The sequence below is a fragment of the Lissotriton vulgaris genome, chromosome 3_1, assembly GCF_964263255.1.
Source record: "Lissotriton vulgaris chromosome 3_1, aLisVul1.2, whole genome shotgun sequence".
Taxonomy (NCBI): Eukaryota; Metazoa; Chordata; class Amphibia; order Caudata; family Salamandridae; genus Lissotriton; species Lissotriton vulgaris.
In genome coordinates, this window is record NC_141689.1 from 1,139,679,591 (window position 1) to 1,139,698,281 (window position 18,691).

General features: G+C 48.5%; 1 protein-coding gene across 3 annotated transcripts in view; it reads left to right on the forward strand.

Annotated features, from left to right (window-relative positions):
* The window catches only part of HERC3 (HECT and RLD domain containing E3 ubiquitin protein ligase 3), a 667,675-nt gene that overhangs the window by 589,248 nt on the left and 59,736 nt on the right, over positions 1 to 18,691 (forward strand). For all 3 annotated transcript variants that reach the window (XM_086961614.1, XM_086961616.1, XM_086961615.1), the window contains exon 22: positions 16,679 to 16,745. In XM_086961614.1, the coding sequence (XP_086817740.1) occupies positions 16,679 to 16,745 (67 nt within the window). The remainder of the gene's footprint in view (positions 1 to 16,678; positions 16,746 to 18,691) is intronic.

Below are 18,691 nucleotides of genomic sequence, written 5' to 3' on the forward strand. Positions count from 1 at the left end.
TTGAGACTATTTTCCTCATTTCCAGAAGCTGTCCAGGCGAACCCTGAAAGACAGAGAGAAAATAAGGCTGCATGGACTTCAGGAGAGAGGAATTACAGGATTTTCAGGAAGCCTTGAGGATTCTCAATCTTCTCAATCTTCCTCCAAAGAGCCTCCTCTCATCCTAAAACGGCCCACAGAGGAAGATCTCATGAGAGCCATCAGCAAACCCAATCGACTTTGAGAGGTAGGATGTCGAAATCTGAGAAAAAACTGGTTTGTTTGTCTTCAAAGTCGACATCGATAGTGACGTCGGAACATACTCGCCTTCGAGGCACACAACGCCCACAAGGATTCCGTTGACGTCCAAGCCACATCATCAGATGATGTCGAGACCTATAATGCCGTCAAAGTGCTCGCGGCTGTAAGAACGCTGTTGAGGCACTCAGCGGCTGCAACTCACTCATCGCCGTTGACAACCAGGAGACATTGGCTGTTGATGTTGAGATGCCCGTTGACATCGAAGGATGTTACTCTATCAAAAGATACAAGGCATTCATTGAAGTCCAGAACAAACTGATGCCAAAAGAGCCAGAAAAGTAACAGCAGACGGCAAAAGCACAATCTACATCCTGAGTGCAATCAACGTCAAAAATTCGTTCGAGGGGCGTGGCCAAGATGGCGTCGGAGTAGGACGCATCTTTGAGCCTCTCCGACGCCGCATCGAATCAGCCTCTGATAGCGGGGTCCCGGGAGTGCTGCACGGCGCTGTCTTGCAGGTGAAGACTGGCGGAGAGCTCCGGTGCCGACAGCGGGGCGATTTGGTGCCTGCGCATCCCCCCGGAGCCGAACTGAGCTGCGGCCTGTGGAGCAGCGGCCTCGCGTGCTGGGAGGTCCGGCCCGGCTGGAGCGTCGCCCGGCCCTTCTGGGGCCCATCCTGTGCTGACGGCCCCGGCGTAGGCCTGGAGAGAGCGGAGTGCACTCTGCCTGTAGCGGCGCTGATCACAGCGCGATGTAGTGGAAGACTCGTCGGCTGCGGCGCTGAGGGGCCGAGGACGGGCGGACCGAGCTCCGGCGGAGGCAGACTGGACGGGAGCGTGGTTCGCTCTCCCACCGCCATGACACATCTGAGGTGAGCCGGCGCGACTGTGGAGTGAGCGGAGCCGGCGGATGGCGTGAGGAGAGTCGCAGCAGCCGTGACCTGGCCCGGTTGTGGATCTGAGGCGGCGCCCTCGACTGGTTGGGCGGTGGCTTGACCGGCGGCGGCTCTATCGACCTACCTGCATCCTGTACTGAGGTGGGCTCACCCTGAACGTTGCTGGGCATTGAGCGATGAGCCCCATGGACTGGTCCAAGTGACCAGGACGCTGTTGCCTGGGGTGGACGGACTCGGCGGGCGGGCCGGCACCGCCATTTTGGAAGTTCCCTGGTGGGCGATTGGCCTGCTTATCTCAGGCGCGGACTGCTGCCGAGGGGGAAGCCCGGAGTGGCCCCCCACGATCACAGCTGGCTGAGCAGTGGGGCCGTGGTGGTGACTCACGCGTCCAGGCATAGCGGAAGGGACTCGGCTGGAGAACGAGGGGACCGAACTGCTGGGGCCGAGGACCTGCTTCTCCCCGCGACAACACATGAGACGGCCTCTTGGAGGGACCCTGCTTGGCGGCCGGTGGGGGAGAGCGCCACGTTATTGAGGTATCCTCATCCTGGGGGAAGATCGGTGCATGGAGGAAAAACTTTGGTGACTGCCTTCAAGGACGCTCCTCGTCCCATGGGTGCTGCCGCGTGGGTGCTTGATGAAACAATTCACTAGCTTCCCTGGGAGTCCATCGCTTATCACAATTTCTGCGAACAGGGGCGCCCCCTCAACGTTGCTTGGCCTTGCCCGGAGGAGCACTTTGCACGCACCGGCGGTCGGGACGATTAGCTGCCTGAGGTGGGTGTCCCGCCGTGCAGGCTGGCGCCGCCATCTTGGTGAACCCCTGTTTGGCGCTCGTCCTCGCGGTCTCTCTGGCTTGAGCTGCTGGCTGGAGACGCCCACCGCGTTCTCCCCACACCTGCGACCGGCTGACCGCTAAACCTGAGGGTCTGCCCCCTGCACCCTGAAGTAGACGAGGGGACGCAGCTGGAGGACACGGAGACCGGATGGTGGCGAACTGCATTCACTGACCACCGAGAGGAGGTCTCTTCCCGCGACGGCCCGCGTGGTCCTGTGGACGCTGGAGGTGGGTGCCTAACTCCAGCACCGACGTGCAGTAAACGCCCTGGGAGGAGGAAGCCGCCCTGCCGCCTGGGCATGCCTGCATGAACACGGGAAGAGGGGAACTACACCGCCGACAGGAGGCCCGACACTGTGAGTCCCTTGTCTGTGACTTGTCCTCCCGATTGCGTCTGTCTAGAGTTTGGTGGAAGGAGTGTGACGGAGTTCACGGCCATGTCCAACTCACAGCGCAGAGGAGGGAATAAGGGGAAGGAGGGGGCCCCCAAATCATCGCAGCAACCTGCGTCGCCGGGAGCCAGTGGTTCCTCTAAACAGTCGGATGATGAAGCACCGGCGACCAAGGCCTTCATGAAGGAACTCTTCGCTACCATCAAGGAGGACATTACCGAACTTCGCACACAGCTGGCCTCGGACCTCAGGGAGGTGCGGAGGGATGTCGATGGGATCGGCGAGAGGGTGGCGACGCTGGAGGACCTTGACCTTAGCATGGCGAATGATGTGCACCAACTCCAGCAGGACATCCTACGTCTCACGGAGCAGAATCTGAGCTTGCAGACCCACACAGAGGATTTGGAAAACTGCTCCAGAAGAAATAACATCCGTATTAAGGCGGTACCGTGGGATGGCGAAGCGGGGGACCTGCGTGGGTACGTCCACGCCTTGTTCCTTCAGATCCTAGAAGATGAAGAAGTGCGGAATATCCTGATGGACAGAGTGCACAGAGTGGGGCTACCCAGGAGAGGTGGGGGCCCACCACCGGACATCCTTGTCTGTGTGCATGACTTTCAGATGAAGGAGAGGATATTGAGGAAGGCTAGAACCATTTCTTCATTACAATTCAGGGGCCATCACCCCCAGCTTTACCAGGATCTGGCGGCGACAACCTTGCAGAAGCGGAGGGACTTCCGACCTGTGACCGCCTTCCTCCGGGAGCGCGGGGTGTCCTACTCCTGGGGACACCCTTTCCGGATCGTCTTTCGGTGGGAGAATAGACTGAGACAGATCAACTCCCTGCAGGTGGCGAAGGAGCTGCTGGGCATCGAAGAGACGACACCATCGCAGGAGGCACGTGGCTCGCCATTCCGTGGGCGACGGCGCTCTTCCTCGTGGCACAGGGTGGGCCCATCCCCGGAGCGGCGGCGACCAGATTCGGCGGCTAGTGCACAGGAGAGGGATGCAGCAGTAGCTTCGGTGGCCTCCGCCACTGTTGCGGACTCCCAACTGAGCTCTGGAGCAGCTTGACCCCACTTCAGCGAAGTGGCGTCGGAGAGGGCTCTTGGCCTGAGGTCCTCGGGGTACTAAGGTACTTTTGGAGAAGACACCCCGGATTTCGGACCTGGGGGTCCCGAGGTGGACTCCCTTGCCCCTATTACAGTCCAGTGGGGGACTTTTGAACCATGACCTGCTGGAACTGAAGACTGCGAGGTTCAGGTTCAGTGCCTTGAGTGGCGTTTTGTTGTTCTTTGTTCTTGGAGGGGTGCTGGGGAGGTTTGTTGACGCTCTGATTATGGGTGACATAGCGGGGTGTTTTGGGTTGGGGTTGGGAGTTCGAGGGGTGGCGGCGACACTGTGTGGTGAATGTGAAATGACAGGTTCATTATCGTTACTTTCATTTGTGTTTTACGTAGGGTTCTGGGAACTGTCCTTGTTGACCCTTATGTGCCTTGGGGATGTGGTTGCCTCATGGGACTCGCGGGGTGGCCGGGAGGGCCTCCTGAGTTGGTTGTGGCTGGGTTTCTTCCCTAGAGAACCCGTGGATGTTCTATTTCTTTGGGTTTGGCTTATGGGGCTAGTACGAGTCTGGTGCGGACCTCGTGGCTGTTTGACGGTGAGCATGGCGTGGTATCTGTATGAGCCCTTATGCCTGTTAGCGTAGGGACTTGGAATGTCAAGGGCCTTAACACCCCACAGAAGAGGCAGAAGCTCTGGAAGTACATCATAGATCACCATCTGGATATAGTGGCCCTCCAGGAAACCCATCTGGCTAGGAAAGATGAACTGAGGCTTCGTCATCGGCAGTTCCCCCTTATCTACAGGGCCTCTGCGGCCACGAAGCACAGAGGGGTGGCCCTACTCTTTCGGGCTTCCCTTCATTTTCAGCCCATGGGTGTGAGTGCGGATAGAGACGGCCGTTGGCTTCTGGTGAAAGGTCTATTGCGGGACCGCCTGTGTACCTTTGCTGTCTTGTATGCCCCTAATGCGGGTCAGAATGGCTTTCTGCAGGATTTGCTGGACAGAATGGGGGACTTTGTGGAGGGTCACTTAATAATGCTAGGCGATTTCAATATGGTGTGGGATAGAGGGCAGGATAGCTCTGGGGGCCGCAGAGCGGACACAGGCGTCTTCTCGGACAAAACTAAGCAGCAGTTGAGAGATCTAGGGTTGTTTGACGGTTGGCGCTTTCTTCACACACAGACCAGAGACTACACCTTCTTTTCCAACGTACACCACACATACTCCCGTATTGATTATATCTTACTCAACCAGGCTCTTCGGGGAGATGTACAACTGGCGAATATTTTTCCACTTTCGCTATCGGATCACAGCCTTGTTGTTCTGGGTCTGCGCTGGACCGCTGGGGGGGATGGTTGGCGTAAGTGGTACTTTCCAGCGGCTCTGGTCCGGGATGAGACGTCGTGTAAGGCGCTACGTAAGGCAATTGGTGATTTCTTCCTCCTTAACCCACCCTCGGACACGTCGGTATATACCACGTGGGACGCTTGCAAGGCCTCCCTGCGGGGCACGTGCCTCGCTCTCAACGCGAACCTGAATAAACTGCGGCGCGAGGAGAGAGAGGCTTTGGAATTGGAATTGGCTACCTTGGAGCAGGCCCACAAGGCGAACCCTTCCAGGGTGACCCTACGCCCCCTGACAGCGGTCCGAGGGAAACTGAGGGCCCATTACAATAACAGGGCGGAATTCACCCTTCTGCGACTCAGGCGTACCTCCTACTCCCAGGGCAACAAGATCGGGCGTCATTTGGCCCGACAACTGCGGGATAAACACGAGAGGGACTATGTCGGGGGTATTCGCGACCAGGCGGGCTCTGTCCAGCATAGAGACGCGAACAAAGCAGCCATCTTCGGGCGCTTTTACGCGGCACTCTATTCGAGTGACACTCTCGATCCCGGCGCACAGTCCAAATTCCTAGAGGGCCTGTCTCTCCCGAAGGTTTCTAGAGAATGGAACGAATCGCTATCCTCCCCCGTCACCCGGGAGGAGATCTTGGAGGCCATTAAAAACCTGAAGCTGCACAAGGCCCCAGGGCCTGATGGCTACACAGCCCTCTTTTACAAAACATTTGCTTCTGAAATATGCGATTACCTGGTTTCCCTCTTCAACGCCATGGCGATTGATGGCAGAACCACAGACTCTATGGCTGAAGCGCTAATCAGCATTATTCCCAAATCGGGGAAGGATCCTACTCTTTGTTCATCCTACCGCCCGATAGCACTCCTCAATATAGACGCCAAACTGTATTCCTCTATCTTGGCGACTAGGCTGCAGGACCTGATGCCGGCCCTGATCCATCCTGATCAATCGGGATTTATCAAGGGCAGACAGACCCATGATAACCTGCGCCGCGTCATACACCTCATCGAGAAGGCGGAGCGCTTCCACATACCCGCGGTGCTCGTGGGGCTCGACGCAGAGAAGGCTTTCGACCGTGTCGACTGGGGCTTTTTACATCGGACGCTAGTGGCTTTCGGCTTCTCACCCGCGTTCGTGAAGATGGTTGAGGCTAATTACAGTGGGCCCACGTCCCGTGTATTGGTCAATGGCCATAGATCCACGCCTTTTCGCCATTCCCGAGGGACGCGCCAGGGTTGTCCCCTCTCACCCCTTCTCTTTGCTCTGAGTATTGAGCCATTAGCGTTAGCAGTCCGGGATAATGAGGGGATTTTGGGTCTTCCCTTTACGGGCGAACAGCACAAGATCTCGCTCTTTGCGGACGATGTCCTGCTGTCCATCAGGGATCCGGCGCGGTCGCTACCACATGTCCACTCAGTGCTCTCGGCCTACGAGGAAGTGGCGGGCTTTAAGGTAAATTTCGATAAATCCTACATCCTCAACCTGACTCTCTCGGCGGGGGAGGTGCACGCGGCCGGACTGCTCACTCCACTTGCCTGGGCTTCAGAGTCCTTGCTCTACTTGGGCGTACGACTGACCTCTACCGTGAATGCCCTGTTCCACGCTAATTTCCCTCCGATGCTATCCTCCGTGAGGGCTGAGCTGGAACGCTGGAAGCCTAAATACATCTCGTGGCTAGGCAGGGTGCACGCCCTTAAAATGGTGCTCCTTCCCAAACTGTTGTATCTATTTCAGGCGTTACCTATTCCGATAGGGCTGGACTACTTCCGCCAATTGAAGACCATGATGCTCCGGTATGTCTGGCAGGGTGGCCGAGCAAGGCTCCCATTCCACGTCCTGAGGCGCCCGTGCTTGGAGGGGGGGGTGGGCTTTCCGGACATGCACTTATATTACAAAGCTGCCCAACTGAGGGTCATAGTAGAGTGGTCCCAACAGCAGTCGGAGAAGCACTGGCTCCACATGGACCGTAGTGTGGCGGGCCGCTCCGTTTGGGACTTAGCCTGGAAACCTAAGGCGGACCGCCCCAGGAATGCCTACATTAGCACCCCCACGAGCACGGTGCTGAAGGTATGGGACACGGTGGGCGGTGACGACCGCTGGACCACGTTCCCGTCCCCTTTCACCCCAATTCATGTCAATCCGGCTTTTCCACCGGCTCTGGAGGAGGGACCGTTTGACGGATGGAGGGAGGGTGGCTGTAGAGCACTCACCCACTTGTTCCATGGCGCCGAACCCCTCACTTTCCACAACTGTATGAGGGACTATGGTGTCCTCCCGACGGAGCGCTTCAGGCATCTCCAACTCCTGCATTGGGCTACATCGCCTGCAGTGGTGGACGCGGCTACCAGACCCTTGTCAAAATTTGAGTCCTTCCTTCTTCACACTACTAACATGAGGGGTGCGGTCTCCTTCCTGTACAAGCTGTTACTAGACTCTGCCGTGTCACCACGCCCACGATACCAAGATCACTGGGAATCCACGCTGGGGAGGGACATCTCTGCTGTCGAATGGCGGGCCCTATGGAGAGACGTGACAGCACACAATCACTCTGCTGATCTCAGAGAAGCACATATGAAAGTCATCTTTGATTGGTACCTATATCCCTCCAAGTTGCACCGCATATTCCCAGCTACTTCAGATAGGTGTTGGCGGGGCTGTGGGATGTTGGGAGACTTTAAACATATTTGGTGGGACTGCCCTACCATCCAGCCGTACTGGGCTGAGATTCTATCCCACATTAGAGACATCTTGGGTTACCCGATACCGAACTCCATGGACTTTGTCCTACTGGGACTTAGAGACCCGCTGCTTGAACACCAGACCAGGGCGGATAAGCGAATGATGTGGTTGTGTTTGGGGGCGGCCAAAAAGACCCTAGCGGCAGCGTGGAAATCCTCATCTGCCCCGGCTATTTCCTTGTGGCATGCCCGACTGTGGCGTCTGTTAAGCATGGAACGCCTTTCCGACATCTTCCTGGGGCACTTTAAGAACTTCATGTATAATTGGGGCTCACTTGTGAGATTTCTATCCCGAGGTTTGCCCTCAGCTGTGTGCCCGCCAACACTGCGATCTCTCCATCTTTTCCAGATTTGATTTCAAGAATGCCTGAGTTGAGTGCTATGAATGCTAGTCGCCGTCACTGGGGGGAGGGTGATGTTGGGGAGGGTTATGGGTGGGGGATAGTTGGGGTGTTCGTCTTCTGTTCTCCTTTCCCCCTTTTCTCTCGTTGCGACTAACTATGCTTGGGGAGGGCTACAGTGCCACGAGCGGACTTTGAGCGCTGCCTCGCTCTACCACTACCTATGTTGGACTAGAATTCCTATTATGGATGGACTATGGAGCTCTATCGCCCTTCCCCTTTAGATGAGTCCCTCCCCCTTCTTTGCGCCCCCTGTGTGGGGTTTCGTGGCGGTATGTCGCCTATTTTTTATTTTTCCTTTTTACCATACTGCAAAATAAAGATTTAAAAAAAAAAAAAATTCGTTCGATGTCATCAGAGGTACAGCTTTTACCATCTGAATCAGTGGAACCAAGGCCATGTACACCAGACCTCCTTCTGAGACACCACTGAATCTCTCTCCACGTTGGCTGTAAAGCGTGTGCAAGTGGATAGATCCTGTACCTCATAGTCTGGACTCTGACTTCTCACATGCGTACTCCCCATCCAGAGTTAACCCGCATACACCATTGCCTGAACGTATTTCTTCACCTGCATTCACCCTGGACTTTCCATCAACACTACCTGAGAGACGTGTGGCTACGTCACTGTCCCAGCGAGAATCCAAGTCTCCTTGAAGGCGTAGATCATGGTCAAAGTCTGCTAGAGCCAGATCTGCCCCCAGATCTAGAAGATCTCATAGTTCCAGGTCACGGCATAGGAGGTGTAGAACACCCTCCTGGTCCTCCACTTCTCGATCCTCATAGAGGGATTTCTCTCCTACCTTAACAGACACACTTGCCAGCAAGAGTGTCCCAGATAGAGGACATTACAATATTCAAGGAAGTTCTGATGAGGCGCATCAAAACTGAATATTGATATTCCTGCGCCTACAACCTCGTCCTCAATCTTCAAAACTCTACATCATAGAGTGGTGTAAAGACCATTATTATCTTTAGTCCCAGGAATTTTGGAGCCAACAATGCAATTTTTCTTGACTCCGGCTTCTCTAAAAGCAGTTGATCCCCAGCCAGATTCAGTCATAATAGCTGCTGCGCGCAAGATGCATTATGTGGCCTCTTCCTCATCAGTCCCTCCAGATAACGATAGCAAGCAAGTACACTCCACAAGAAAGAAGTTCAGTGGATGATGTCATCAGTGATGTCACTAGTCAGGTCATGAGTGATGTAATATGTGAGGTCATAAGCAGTGCATTGCAGGAGCATAAGTTATTGTTAGCTTTGGTAACTATAACTGCTGAGTGTTTATGGTTTTTTACGAGTGAAATTTGAGATGAACTATAACGCCCCTGTAACCTTTTGTTTTTTCAGTGAAAATCTATTGAGGGCGGTCTTTTTCGATTACATACACATCCAGCCATAAACATTGACAGAGGACTACTAAAGCGCTCAGTGCAAGAGTAACACGACACAATCATTGCCATCTTGTTCTGTATACTATACAATTCTCAGATGATTAGAAACAGTGAGAATACATAACATGCCACGTATCATTTACTGTATTGTACCGTTCTCCATGATTGTATTTGCATTTGCATAACTATTATGCAGTTTATATTAAAAAATGCTGAAAAAACAACAAAACTGTCAATCACTGTTATTTGTGATACACCAGTCGCTAGGCAGGGGATCTGATTCAATGATAAATTCATTAATCGTCTAGCAGCATATTGTCAGTATGGCTTTTGTATTCTCCCAATAGAATTACAATTAGTATTTATTAATTTTTGCTTTAATACTAACAGTACATCACCCTCTTGTCAATCAGTCCCACTGTCTACTCATGATTCCTCACCCTACCATCTAGTCCACATGGGCTTATATTTTAAAGAAATATATCGTATCATTTCATTGCACAGTAGGCCAACTTATCACAATATTCGCAGTAACATGTCCAGGTATACATGCAAGAGAGTACGTAACAATTTTCTTTTTCATTGAATAGGGCAAGTTCTTGTATGTCTACTGCCATGCATTTTAATGCTGTTTGCCAAGTGGGCTTACGAAGTCACGGTTCCTTAATTTGGCTGAAAAGATGATCCCACTGAAACAAGTTTGGTACTCATCTTGCTGTTCTCCATAACCTCAGTACCTGTGTGTGCAAAATGAAATAAATATACATTAGAAATAAATCTAATGGACAAGTTCACCAAATAAACACATTACTATTCTTTATACAAAACTCTAAAGAGATAAAGTTAAAAACTACGTTCAAAAGCAGAAAGCTAAAAAGTTTTTCATACCACACTTCAGATTGTGTTATCTACTCTGGCATACTACATGTCTCATGCAGTAAATCTCATACTCACAAGATATTAGTGCCTATAACAGGTTTTGTCTACCCCAAATGTACAGATAGTTATTCACTTGCATTTCAACCTGTAGGTAGGTGTCAATGTCTCAAAGTCTATTTTAAATTTGGATTTAAGGACCCTGGGTTGGGGTTCTCTATCTCCTCCCCTTTCCTGAGGTTTTACTGAATCCAGTACTACAAAAGTCAAAAACTTCTGGTCTGATAATGTAATTCTTTACAATGACGAGACACTGGGTGGTGTTTATCATTCCGTTTTAGTACTTGCTTATGTTCCAACACTTTCTTCTTTGCTTTATGTATGGTGCTCCCTATGTAATACTTGCCACAGGGACAAATGAGACCATAAATACAGAACTCTGTATTACAGTCAAAGCTCCCTTTGATTGTGTATTCTCTCTTACTGTTAGGTACCTTGATCTTAGTACAGTTAATGCAGTTAAACCACGCCTTGCATCTCATGCAACACATAAATCCGCCTGTATTTTCCATGTGGGTACTAATCCTCTGTGAAGTCACAAGATTACGACTCAAGTCATTCTTGAGTGATTCACTTCTCCTAAATGTTATTTGGGCTGTATCATGTAGATGTCTGTCAAGAACTTGATTTGTTTTTAAAATGTGCCAGTTATTTTTAGATTGTTCTTACTTAAAATGCCTGATTAGAAAAGGTTGTAATAAAAAAAAAATATATATATATATATATATATAATATGCATGCACGTGGGCATGGCTATTCAATGCTTATGACTATGATCAGTATTCAGGCATGCATGCATACATGGCCATACCATTCTTATGACTATGATCGGGATTCCCCTGGAAGGGAACTAGGACTACAGGGAAGCAATGTATCCTTTCCAGTCTATTTTTCATAAATTGGTGTAGCAGTTGATCAAGGACTACAGCACTTGTACCAGTAATTCCGAGGAAGTGGATAGCTAACCTAGCCAATGGGGTGGTGTATCCGAATTCATTTTGGAAAGGCATGATCATATTTCTTTTCTGCACTCTGTTCATGTTGGGCTTTCACTCTGCAGGAGTCATTGGTTACTTGAAAGTTTAGATGCCAATGCTATCATTACCACTGGTGTCCCAAAGCCTACGTTACTATAGCACTCTAGGCTTTTGTGCACTTCAGTCTTCGAGGATAGCTAGGTCAAGCTGCCAAAGCTTGCCCCAAGGCAAAAGAAAAACATGTTTTCATAGAGGGATGGTTCAAACTTCCTGTAATTTCCATTTAGGCCTTAGCAGGACACAATTAGGGAGGATGGGGATTGGACCTTACCCACGTCGGGTAGGCTGAGCTTAGATATGTGTTTCTGCAGGCATTTCTGTAGTGAGAGCTGCCAAGTAACAAAACCAGTTTTTATCAGACTTCTGTCTTGTCTCTGGTCTGGCTGTCTGTTGTTCTTATAAATCATACAGTGGGGAAAACTGCTGTGGGGTTTCGGAGGTGTTACCCTAGAGACCGCTCCATTGATAGTGTTTTCAGAATAGCTATAAACTACGCAAGGAATTATCATCAGGTGCTGCTTGTAGCGTGTCCTAGCAGAGGATGCTGTTCTAGCTGCACTCTGTCTCCATTCACACCACATGTAAGCCCTAGCACCCACTCATGGGGAAAGCGCAGTACCCCAGTTAGGGGAGACTAAGTAGATTTCACCCAAGGAGGTTCAGTAGTCTCCTCTCCCAGGTGTTGTTATATGATTCACACCAATTTAGTAGGACTCTGATTATGTCAACAACATTTCACAATATAGAGGCCGAGTCATATCATCAGTAAATGTTGGTTTGACTAGCTCATAGACCATATCTAAACTCCTAACCTTCCAGAGTTAAAGATGTTGGTAACCTCAAAAATGAGCATTCCGATTCCCAAGGAATTTGTGGAAACAGATATAACCCTTTTTTTCTAATTACTTTTGTATGCCCAAGCTCTCACAAATATAAGACATGTGAATATATTTTCCTTTTTTGTTGTTGTTGAAGTTTCTGTTCTTTTTTTATGATGAGATCAGAAGAGCGCTGGGAGTCTGTTTTTCGGTTTGTCATACTCATCCTGTCTGCATTCACCTCGTCACCCTCTCTCTTACTGCTTGTCTGTAGAGCCCTGCAAGGAACAAGAATACTGATACCTATCAGGCTGTTTAATTGTTTCACGGTTAAGTAGATTGTAATGTTTTTTGGAAGACTTTGGTTCTGGAGAACCAGGCTGTGTTTTAGTTTGAGCTCTGTCTTTATTTTTATCCCAGTGCTTTTTAAAAGACTCAGGTGTCTGCTTGGCAGTATTGCAAACACAAGGAGATGATGGACGGAGCGCTGAAACTTTTCAGACACTCGCCCGAGTCACAGATCTGGGTTGAATCTGTCATCGTTCTTTAGCTCACTTCACCACCCCAGGTCAGACCCAGCCATATGCAAATCAGTCTTGACCCTGTTCTTCAAGGGAACAGTCCAGCCCTAACTGCCCAGCTAGGTCTTCCCTGGACTGGAAACAAGCACCCTGGGACCGGTTTCAGGGTAACACCCAAGCTAGCTTGAATCCAGTTGCAAAGTGAGCAAGGGAACCACGTCTGGGCATACCCTGCCAACGCAGGGCGAACAAAGCAAACAGAAGGAGATGATGGATGGAGTGCTAAAACTTGGCAGTTTCTGCATCAGATTTGCCTTTAAGTTGTGGTTTATAAGGCCTGGTTTTCAAACTATCATGACCTATAGATGTATAGGTTTCAGAAATTATTTTAGGTAGCTCGCGTTTCTGATTTTCAGTGGGAGCAAAAGTGAGCCATTGGCATATCAGCAAAGAAGCTGCCCCCTCTTCAATATTACTTAAAATAATGCAGGACACAGTGGCAAAGTTGCCAGTGAGCTTCATTCCCCAAATCTTTAGCAGGGCTGGCTCCATGTTTTGCCTGAATCTGTTTTAGGACTTCAGGTAAAACTGCAATTGAAGGAGTACCCTTAGTAATGGGTAAATGGCAGCAAATACAGTACACCCCATGTATTACACTCCTCAACTTTGGGAAGCATACCAAGTGGAAGATTCATAGTGAGAATTCTAAATTTATGTTGGGGTCCCTTATTGAGAAGCACTCTTTCAAGCTGATTTGTTTTTTGTGCAATCCGAAACGGAATTTCATCACGCTTGGCAGAGATTTTACCCATAATGGCATTAATAGTAACTGGACTAATTGCAGGCACAGCTAACAGTGCAACTTGAGGAGTCCTGGCTAGGTTACTAGTTAAGGGGCGCATAATGTACCGCACTAGATGTCGATACAGCCTAACCAAGTGGTTCAAGAGAGCTTGTATTTCACACTGGTTTAATACATTTGTACGCAGATAAGGAAGGAATATAGCCTGCTGAGACTGACCAGGTTGCCTCTTCTTTACTGAGAGGGCCCAGTCTTCCATTTAGAAGTACATGTGGGAGGGCACATTGGAACCAAATATGATGTTCCTTGTAAGTTAATGGTATTTCAAAATATTCATAATGTTTTTATGCATCTGGAACTGCAGCCTCTGTGTATGTGGGAAATGTTTGTGAATTGGCATTGACTGCTGGGATATTAACCCAGGAATAAAAAACTTCACATTTATACACTTTGTGTGCCTCAACCAAGAATGTTACATCTCTACCGCTATTGGCGAGCCCATATCAAGCCAAATGATTAGTGACAGCTTGTCTACAATTAACAACAATAATGACTGCTTGCCCCATATTTAATTAATGGAATTCAAAGAAAGGAAACATTTTACAGGACAGTCCTTTTAAAAGATGAAGCTTGCTCATCCTACAGACGTAAATAGATGCTAAATTCTTATCACATCAGGCTTTTCTGCATAGAGGTGATAACACACAAGAAACTACTCTGGAGACCCATTAAATAGGTACCAAACCTAGAATGCAGGAGGTGCACTCTTATACGGTTCCCACAAATTTATTAGGACTGTCTATTAGTTCAACAAACCTTCACAATATAGAGTGAGTATACTCATATTATCAGTAAATGTTGGTTTGACAAGCTCACAGTCCTACATCTAAACGCCTAACATTCCAGAGTTATAGTTGTTGTCGGTAACCTCGAACATGACCACTCCGATTCCCAAGGAATTAGTGGAAACAGCTCTAACCCTTTTGTTTACTTTTGCATGCCCAAGGTGTCAAAAAGAAAAGATTCTAGAGAACATTTTTAAATGTTTATTGAAAAGATCTAATCGTTGTTAAAAAAAACGTGAGCTGCGAGTATTAAGCAGATGAAACACACCATTGCTATGAGCATTATTAAAATGGGAAACAACACAAACAATCCAACCATGTTATTTTTTCCTAATGTTACTCGAATCTATCACTAATACCACTACACTAGCAAGAAAATAGCGAGAGTACCCATCTGCCAGACCTGTTGAAATAATCTAACCCTATACCTTGGTATAATGTGTCTGGAAGCCCGCTTCAATACATAAACTAATGCACCCCATTGGAGTGTGCAGGCCTGCACACTCCTCTTGCATGGCTATCTTCCTTCTCAGGATGACTGCAGAGCTGCATATAAGTCACAGCAGCTCAGTGATAACTTTGGCATGAAGTGCCTCTCCCTGAATTCAGCATGTAAGCTGTTTACATAATAAAACACCAGCCAGAGGTGCAGAACAATGTCTTAGTTAGTCTGGAGAAAAAGAGTGGTCTCCTACAAGCTCAAAATAAAAAAAAAAGGATAACTCGTTCCAATATGTGTGACCCTGGAACTAATTGTGCAGACTACAGGGTGAAAATATCGACCAAATGCGTGTGTGGCACTTCCTCATATTAGGGTAAAATGAGCAAACCACCATCAGAAAAAGATGCTACGTTAAAACAGGAAAATTAAAATGGAGACTAACTGTAATCTCTACAACAGTGTGAAGGTGGAGAGGCCTGTGCCTCTCATTAGAGTGTCGGCTACAGCAGCAACAAGGTGATGGATGGAATGCTTGAATTCATCTCAGCCACTGGCAGACGATCAGGGCGGCATCTCTGTCCATAGTTTTTCGCCATCTATGCCATTCATTTTGGACACCGTCAAAGGCAAATCAGTCTTAAACCTGTTCCAGTTGGAACCGTCCAGCCCAAACTGCCAGGCCCGATCCTCCCTGCACTGGAACACAAGCAATCCAGGACCAGTTTTGCCCTGAATAGGGCTCATCAGCAGGCTATCGCTTGGTTCCAATGGCACAGTGAGCACTGGATCCACGTCTGGGCATACCTGCTGCAATTAGGGCGTCAATTTCAACAAGGTGATAGATGGAATGCTTGAATTAATCTCAGGCACTTGCAGTCACTCTTGGCTGCATCCCAGTACATTGTTTTTCACCTACCATGCCACCTCGGTTTAGACCCAGCCATATGCAAATCAGCCTTGACCCTGCTCCAGTGGGAATACTGCAGTCCGAACTGCCAGATCCGGTCCTCCCTGAACTACAAAACAAACAAAGCAGGACTGGTTTCACCCTGTTAGGGCTCATCAGCCAAGTATAGCTTGGTTCCAGTGGCCTAGTGAGTAGGAAACCAACATCTGGGTCTCAGCTGACAGTCATTTGGTCTCACCTAATTCCCAGAGTTCATACAATATCAACCTGTTACTGTCTGAGGCATGCCTTTTGGGTGCACACTCATCCCAGCAAGCACATTGAGCACCTCCGCTGGGCTTGAAACGACATGTCCACTGAAGTTCCACACTTTCAGTGGAGAATGGCATTGTTGCCCTCAGTGGTGAGGGCTTTTGTCCCTAGAGTTCAGATGTGTTTTTTATTTTACTGTAAAACATTTTCTCATGCAACTTTCTGCCACAGTTACCATTATATTCTATTGTAAATGTTCTCCAGGTTCATGACATAATCATTATGAAATTAATACGGTGTGCTTATTTGTCCACTCATTTTGTGTGTGTATATATTATATTATATTATACTGTATTATGTTAGTTGAGAATAATTTACATAATTGCTTCATAACCATTTTAACATTGTATCTCTGATATCATGCTTAATAACCATCTTTTTTGTTGGTTTAATGACCCCCTCTTAAATGAATTATGCCTTTGTATTTGCCACCTGTCTTTTTGGAATATTGTGCTCAACAAGGTTTCATGCTAGGAAATTTGCAGAGCCAACATAAATTCTAACGGTCTGATGAAAACAACAGTCACACCTTGCAGTTACTTTATAACCTGCCAGTATCTTACAGCTTTTTCCGTTTTCTGTCAGATTTCCTCACACTTTGGTCGGTGTTTGGTCCTGGCATAATTTGCTATTTTAAACTAGCTGTTTAGCAGTTGCCTTAAGCATACAGACAGCAGTTTTAAAGTTATTCTGCTGTAAACATTTCTGACAGTTTGTTTTATCTTTTTCCTCTGTAGGAGTCTTCAGCAGCTTTTGGAGTATGCCCATGATGATTTAGAAGAGGTGTTCTGTCTCAACTTCACAGTAAGAATACATTTTAATACATGCTTGGAATTGGCTGACTTTAGTGCACACTCAGCTGCCTTTGCTCTTTTTCTGTTGTATGCAATGTTTACATCTGAAGCTTCCATGGAGGTCTGTTCCAACTGGTTTTTTGTAGCCATGCATTTAAAAATACAAAGAAAATCAATTTGGCTTAGAGGCATCCAAAAATAAAGTTAGTAGGGCCTCTGGTATTCCATTTCTAGTTTTTTCCAAATGTGTATATATATAGACGCCCCTGGACTAGTGAGAAATTCAGGGAAGAATTTCAGTATGGATTTACATTTGTAATGTTTTTTATGAATATCAACAAAATATTCTAATCAAAAATTAGTAGTGAAGAATCTCAAGATGGCCGACTGCTAAGGAGCTCCTGTTGGGAGCTCCCAGCCTAGGGATCGCCTTTATGTCTTAAATCCCCTGAAAAAGCCCTCCCTTTAACCCATCACCCCTCGGCAAAAGCTAATACAACACAATGCTGATCGCAGATATTTCATCGCGGCGAAGACTGTGAAGGAGTGAGAAACAAAAATGAAGAAACTTGGGCGGATCCCCTAGGCTAGGGATCGCTGTCAGTGCAAATCTTGTTCGGTGTTTGGAGATGTGCCTGCAAACGGCCGCCTGTCCTGCCATCCCAATACGCCTGCCCCTCTCAGAAAAGTAGGAATTATTTTTTAGCCAGATCTAACTGCGGGGGCTCAATGCCTTTTCCGATCTCCTGCATCCTTGCAACCTGCCGGATAGGGAAAGAGCTAAGTAGCCATATTGAAGCAGGGTGTGCCCACTGCTGGGTGCCTGCAGCTGGCCTTCAGCCTTGATGTCCCGTACGCCCATACACCTCATTACCAACCGGAGAAAAAGTGAATTTGAGCTGGGTCCAAGCTGCGGAAGCGCTCAGAAGCTGCTTCTCCACTCGCCTAAATGCTTGTAATTTGCGGGCGCAGGGATGGCGAGAGTGAGGCAGCCATGATATCTGGTGGTGAGCCCAGCGCCGCACACCTCTGCCTGCCCTGGCCATTGTATTCACTTTCACTTTTGAGTTTTTGGAGTATTCTCATTTACTCCCAACCTAAACAACTGGTTTGTCTCTCCCGTTACCATACAGCATGCTTTTTATATTACCAAACCTTTTTTCTCTTCCGCTTGATTCTTTTAGACAGCATCCACATAGAAAAGTACATTCTATCCCTGCCACAGTAGCTGCCATTTATCTTGGCTTTCATTTACATTTTTTTGGAATACTTATCCACTTGTCTTGTTCTTTCCTCCTTTCTCTCTCCTCCCTCAAGAAGGAGTCCATGTTTGTTCTGGCTTTCTAGCCACTAGTTGATGGCTTCAGAGTAGCATTAGTCTGAAGATCTCTTGTGGCTCTGAATTAGTACCTGTTAGTAGGTGACAGTTGTGTAATTTCACTTCATTTGGGACTCCAAAAAGAAGCATGCTCTACAAGGAACATTGATCATACCCATTCTTTCATCATGTCGAAGACCTTTTACTTTCCCTGGATCCAGGGATTATAATAACTTCTAACTCTTTAGTGTGTAAATCGGTAGTACATTTGGCCCTCTGCAGATACACTGCTGAAGCAGTGGTAATCATGGAGGATAGATACATTTGCCTCTAAAGCCTGATTTCTTTACACCTTCCTCTTAATATGTATTGTAATGTGTCTTGTAAAGGGCACTGCTGCCCTGAGGCGTTGTGGTGCTGTAGACCGCTGGGGAACCCGTCCTGGCTATCCCTGTGAGATGGTCCCTACTGGGTATCTCCAAGGTGAAACCAGGCATCCCCGGCGAATGTGGGGAGCCGTTGTAGAGATGAGGCAAGCTAATGCCCAGAGTTGCCGAGTGTGATCCCTGGTTAGAGTAGGCACAGAGGCGAGAAATATCGAGTCCGCTGACCCTGGTCCACGACCCTGCCACGTCAGG